General features: G+C 35.3%; 1 protein-coding gene across 1 annotated transcript; it reads left to right on the plus strand.

Annotated features, from left to right (window-relative positions):
• Nucleotides 1–784: 784 nt before the first annotated feature.
• On the plus strand, nucleotides 785–5,005 carry LOC143582855 (ABC transporter G family member 21-like). The gene is made up of 5 exons (XM_077065334.1): nucleotides 785–1,269; nucleotides 1,725–2,523; nucleotides 2,758–2,955; nucleotides 3,133–3,311; nucleotides 3,945–5,005. Exons 1-5 carry the CDS (start codon nucleotides 1,045–1,047, stop codon nucleotides 4,593–4,595), a joined length of 2,052 nt encoding a protein of 683 aa, XP_076921449.1. The 5' UTR covers nucleotides 785–1,044; the 3' UTR covers nucleotides 4,596–5,005.
• The last annotated feature ends 473 nt before the right edge of the window (nucleotides 5,006–5,478 follow it).

Here is a 5,478-nt window from a genome sequence, read left to right on the forward strand (position 1 = left end):
GAATATGATTTGATAGTTTAAGTTAAACTTAGAGAAATTTGATGTTTGGAGTCTATTATAAATGCCCATTTCTAAAATTAATTAGCCAATTTTTAAGGTTACCCTTAAACACACACAACAAACATTAATAAACAATGTTGATGGACTCAATTTCTAAGGGCATTATCACCATTTGTTAAACAAAAAAAGTAATTATTAAATCTACTTTGAACTTTGTATTTTTTAAACCATGACACTTTCAATGGGACAGAAGAAGTAATTCTTTTTGAATGGATGTCTCAGGTTGGATTCTTGCTTTCATTGTTTTCAACTAACGAATTTATACGTGGTAGAAAACTAAAAGTAGCAATCGACTAAGTTTTGATTGAACTCCTTAGAAAAAACCGGCAATAACTAGTATAAGTAGTTAAGTCCATCGATGAGTTTGTAATCATAATTATTCCAACATTCATGTCCATAGCAGGAAAAACATCCGATAACTTTGGGTTACAAAACATTCTTTGTTATTTCTTAATTTTCCTAGAAGAAAAAGTTCTGATTTTTGGTATCTAATATTGACTTTACTTTTATTTTTATTTTTTGAAGAAATTAAAAAATCAAAGTCAAACTGTTTAGGTTACTGGTAGAAATTCTAACCACTTACTAACACCAAAACAACTAAACAAGTCATTATAATATACATTATATACTATGCAATTATTCAAATCAAAATTAACATCTCTATATTAACCAAAACAATGCTAATCATTTTTAGTAAAGGCGGAATGAGTACTTAACATTAAATTTAATTTTATGATTATATCAATCTAGTACAAGTAACAATTTTAATACATCACCCCTAGACAATATTGCAAGCCCTTTAGCTATATGATGAGTCACCACATTACTTTTCCACATATGTCCCTATTCTTCTTTTCCTATAAAATATAAATGCTCTCTCTTTTCTTCTTTTTCTGCATGTGAACCTATTTATCATTTTTTTCATACCCATGCTTTAATCTCAATTGTACACATTTCCACTAAAATTCGTCTTATTTTGTAAACATGCCAATTATTGAGTTTGAGCCAAATGTTTCTAGTGTCACAAGCACAGCTTCTACTAGACCTCATGTTAACATAAGAATGGATAAGTCCACAGTTCATGCCGGGCCACCCGGGTTGGCAGATAACACGAATTCTAACTTGGATTCCATAGTTTCAAATTCAAATCAGTTGATACCGTCACAGTTGCCATTTTTACGCAAATCTTTACGTCCTATTACACTCAAGGTACAACACTTTTCATATAATATCAAAGTATAAACAAGTATGAGCTATATGCTTGACAAGAAGTCATGGTTTTCAGTTATTTTTAAGCTTAACTAATATATATTCTACTAGAAAAGAAGCTCGAAAATTTTGAAATCGAATTACAAATCGAAAATAAGCGCTTGCTAATTTACGATCATATTTACTGTCGTAAATTTCGGTCACAGATATCTAGTTTTATTTTGATGTAACAAATATAAAAAAGTTGAGTAGTTTGTGTTTAAAGATTAGAAAAAGAAACCAAAAACAAAAAAACACAGCCTTTTCGGGTTTTGCAATTCAAAATGGGGTATTGAGGGTAGTGACGCAGTTTGTTGCTCGCATGCCTTTTGTTTCAATGTAATTGTAATCACTACCTTTACGTATATTTATATATATATATTACCATTTTTATAGTCTTCTTTGTTAATTTGTAGTTTCAAGATGTGGCTTACACTATAACCTTGCAATCTGGAGAAGAACATTGTTTTACCTCACATGAATCAAATCGAACTAGGCCGGTTCTAAACGGAGTCAGCGGTGTAGTCCGACCAGGAGAGTTACTAGCCATGCTTGGTCCATCAGGCAGTGGAAAAACCACCTTATTAACTGCCCTTGGTGGTAGACTACCTGGAAAGATTTCAGGCAGCATAACATACAATGGCCAGACGTTTTCAAGCTCCGTGAAACGAAAAATCGGTTTTGTGACACAAGATGATGTGTTATACCAACACCTAACAGTTTTAGAAACTCTAACATATGCTGCAATGTTAAGGTTGCCCAAGAACTTGTCCCATGAAGAGAAAGTAGAGCAAGCTGAGCTCATTATAACTGAACTCGGGTTAACTAGATGCCGTTACAGCATCGTGGGAGGGCCACTTATTCGTGGTGTTTCGGGTGGGGAGAGAAAAAGGGTAAGTATTGGACAGGAAATGTTGGTGAACCCGAGTCTGTTGCTTTTGGATGAGCCGACTTCTGGGCTGGACTCTACTACGGCTCTACGACTAATGGCCACGTTGAAAGGGTTGGCTCGAGGAGGGAGGAGTGTCGTCACCACGATCCATCAACCGTCAAGTAGGTTGTATTGGATGTTTGATAAGGTTGTGGTGTTGTCTGAAGGCTGCCCAATTTATTGTGGTTATGCTAGTCAGGTTATGGAGTATCTCGCTTCCATCGGTTATGAGCCAGGGTTTAATTTGATGAACCCTGCTGATTTTCTGCTTGATCTTGCCAATGGTAAGTAAATAAATCATGCATAAAAGTTGAAATACATTGCTAAATTATTTCAAATATGGTTCCTTTTTTAATAAAGTAAGTATTACTATTTTTGGAAGTTTATTAGATGCATTAAATGCATACCCCTTGGTGATGGTGAAACTTTTTTATTTTCTTCTGAATTAACACTTTCTAGTTGAAAAATGATAAAAGAAGACTTTGTGATAGATATCTTGTTGTTTATGTCAATGACAGGGGTGGTTACTTGTACAAATCCAGATGATCATCAACAATATAATCAAGGAAGACAAGACAGCCACGAAGATGGCAACTCGGTTATACAGTTTCTGATATCATCCTACAAGAAAACCCTCTTCCCTCTCATTGAAGACGATATCCATCGAAATACTGGTGATGAAACTCGTGCTATTCGAGGACCACAATCTTCTAGATGTAAGCTCAACTTATCATATTTGAAATAGTCATTTACTTTAACATCATCACATTTCTCTCATGACTTAGGTCCTATAGGTAGATAAGCATTGAAAAGTGCATAAAAGACAATTTGTGGTTGTGATCAGATAGGTTTTAGAACAAATTTCTAATGCATATGTGGTGTACAATCCGCAGGTAGCGATAGTAGATGGACCACAAGTTGGTGGACACAATTTAAAGTGTTGTTCAAAAGAGGTCTTAGAGAAAGGAAGCACGAATCGTACTCGGGTTTACGAATTTTCCAAGTGATGTCTGTTGCAATCTTATCAGGTCTTTTATGGTGGCAATCTGATACATCACACTTGCAAGATCAGGTACCATTATTGTCCTTCATTGTTAATTGTTATGAAATGGCATACAGTACATAATATCCCAAAGACATAATATCTAGCATTGACAAGACAAAAGTAAAAGATGCAGAAAAGTAAAGTCCCAAACAAGCTAATCGATCATCGCAATCAATCTAGTCGACTGTCGACAGACGCACTAGTGTGGTTTTGTTATTGGTTTCCTTGTGTGGTTTACAATTATTTGAGTTTATATTTATGGATTATAATTTTTCCTTCTGGAGGACTAACACCGCAAAGCGTGCAAGGGTGACTACTCTATGACCGCTGCCACTAGTGGGCACCCACTCACCTAGTGATCGACTAAGCGAAAGTTGAAGGGAATTTAGTTTCTTCAGAGTATCGCTTAGAACGGCGATTAGACCCTTTGCCAAGAACACTTTTTATAAATAATGTTTACCTTTCAAGGTCTCCCAAAATTAGTACAGATTCAAAAGTTGTTAACAATTTACTTAAGCTATGACTTCTATCACTTAATACATATCACTTTTACCATAGTTATTATGGTATTTTAATTATAAGTATGGTTGTAGATAATATTTTATACTTCTATAAGAAATTATATCTTAACACTAGTTTAAATATGCCTACTATATGCAGGTGGGACTTCTCTTCTTCTTCTCAATATTTTGGGGCTTTTACCCTCTATCCAATGCCATATTCACATTCCCTCAGGACCGCCCAATGCTAATAAGAGAACGCTCATCAGCAATGTACTGTCTCTCCTCTTACTACTTTGCTAGAATGGCAGGGGACTTGCCAATGGAACTAGTTCTCCCAACCGTCTTTGTAACCATTACATACTGGATGGGTGGACTCAATCCTTCACTCATCGCATTCGTGCTAACAGTTTTAATCATTCTTTTTAACGTGCTCGTGTCACAAGGACTTGGACTAGCACTGGGAGCCATAATCATGGACCTTAAACAAGCATCCACCTTTTCATCGGTGATCATGCTTGTATTTTTACTTGCGAGCGGTTACTATATTCAACAAATTCCGTCATTCATCGGTTGGTTGAAGTACATTTCTTTCAGCCATTATTGTTATAAGCTTTTAGTAGAAGTACAATACAGTGAAAATCAGGTTTATGACTGTTCTATGGGTATTCACTGTAGAGTTCTAGATTTTCCAGGGATTAAGTATCTCGGTGTCGGTCACTTGTGGTGGGATGTGACGGCTTTGGGTGTCATGTTGGTTGGGTACAGAATTCTGGCTTATGTAGCCTTAAGGATGAGAATATCTCATTAATCATCTAGACTTGAGTTCTATTTGATCATGTGTCCAATAATTACCATAAAGAAATTAAATAGAAAAAGAACTGCTTGTTATTATATATAGATGGACTTGATGCAAGGTTAGAGATACTTGACTTAACTTGTAATGGCATATATATATTTATGCAGTTCTAAGTTTCTAACTGCATTTGTACCGTTTTACATTCAGTTCATATTAATTGATTAAAGGAAATATTAATGAGTTATCAAAATAGTTGAATGTAAACACTTGATAAAAACACAAACAAGGAAACATGAACTAACTGTTATGTTGCATTACAAACTGATAATTGTTCTGCCCTGTATAACGACATCTAACCGGTGCCTCATTGATCATTGCGACGTTTCAAATGACCGTGGCACCGTATCAATGATCCACATTAAACCTAGAATGACTTAACTTAGTTCGAGGCACATGCTTATTGGCCTATGAATTAAACATACATAACAATAATTGTTTACAGACATAACCCATAAACTAAAATGCATATAAGAGACTACTAGCTAGGAGTCTAATTGTTGAGTATAGAGAATAGCTGTAATTGCAATTATGCTGAAAATTTTCGTCACTTTATTCGACGAACTAATGCGTCTTAACTAAGAAAGGTTATTACAATGATTTAACTAAAGGAACCTACTGCCACTAATACTACTGAAAACACCTTCCTTGACCCATTCTATCTCTCCAATGGCTACTTCCAAAGGTCATCCATCCCCCTTAATAAGTTGTCATAACTTAAGTCTTGATCGACTCGACAAAACAAAACTGCTCTTGTAGCGAAGCTTTAGTAGGGATATCTGCCAACTCTTCTAGTGTATGCCAAAACATTTAACCCAATCTGTGTCACGCCAACTAA

The sequence above is a fragment of the Bidens hawaiensis genome, unplaced genomic scaffold, assembly GCF_021521415.1.
Source record: "Bidens hawaiensis isolate Kalapana, Puna unplaced genomic scaffold, B.hawaiensis_p1.1 tig00032033_1, whole genome shotgun sequence".
NCBI lineage: Eukaryota > Viridiplantae > Streptophyta > Magnoliopsida > Asterales > Asteraceae > Bidens > Bidens hawaiensis.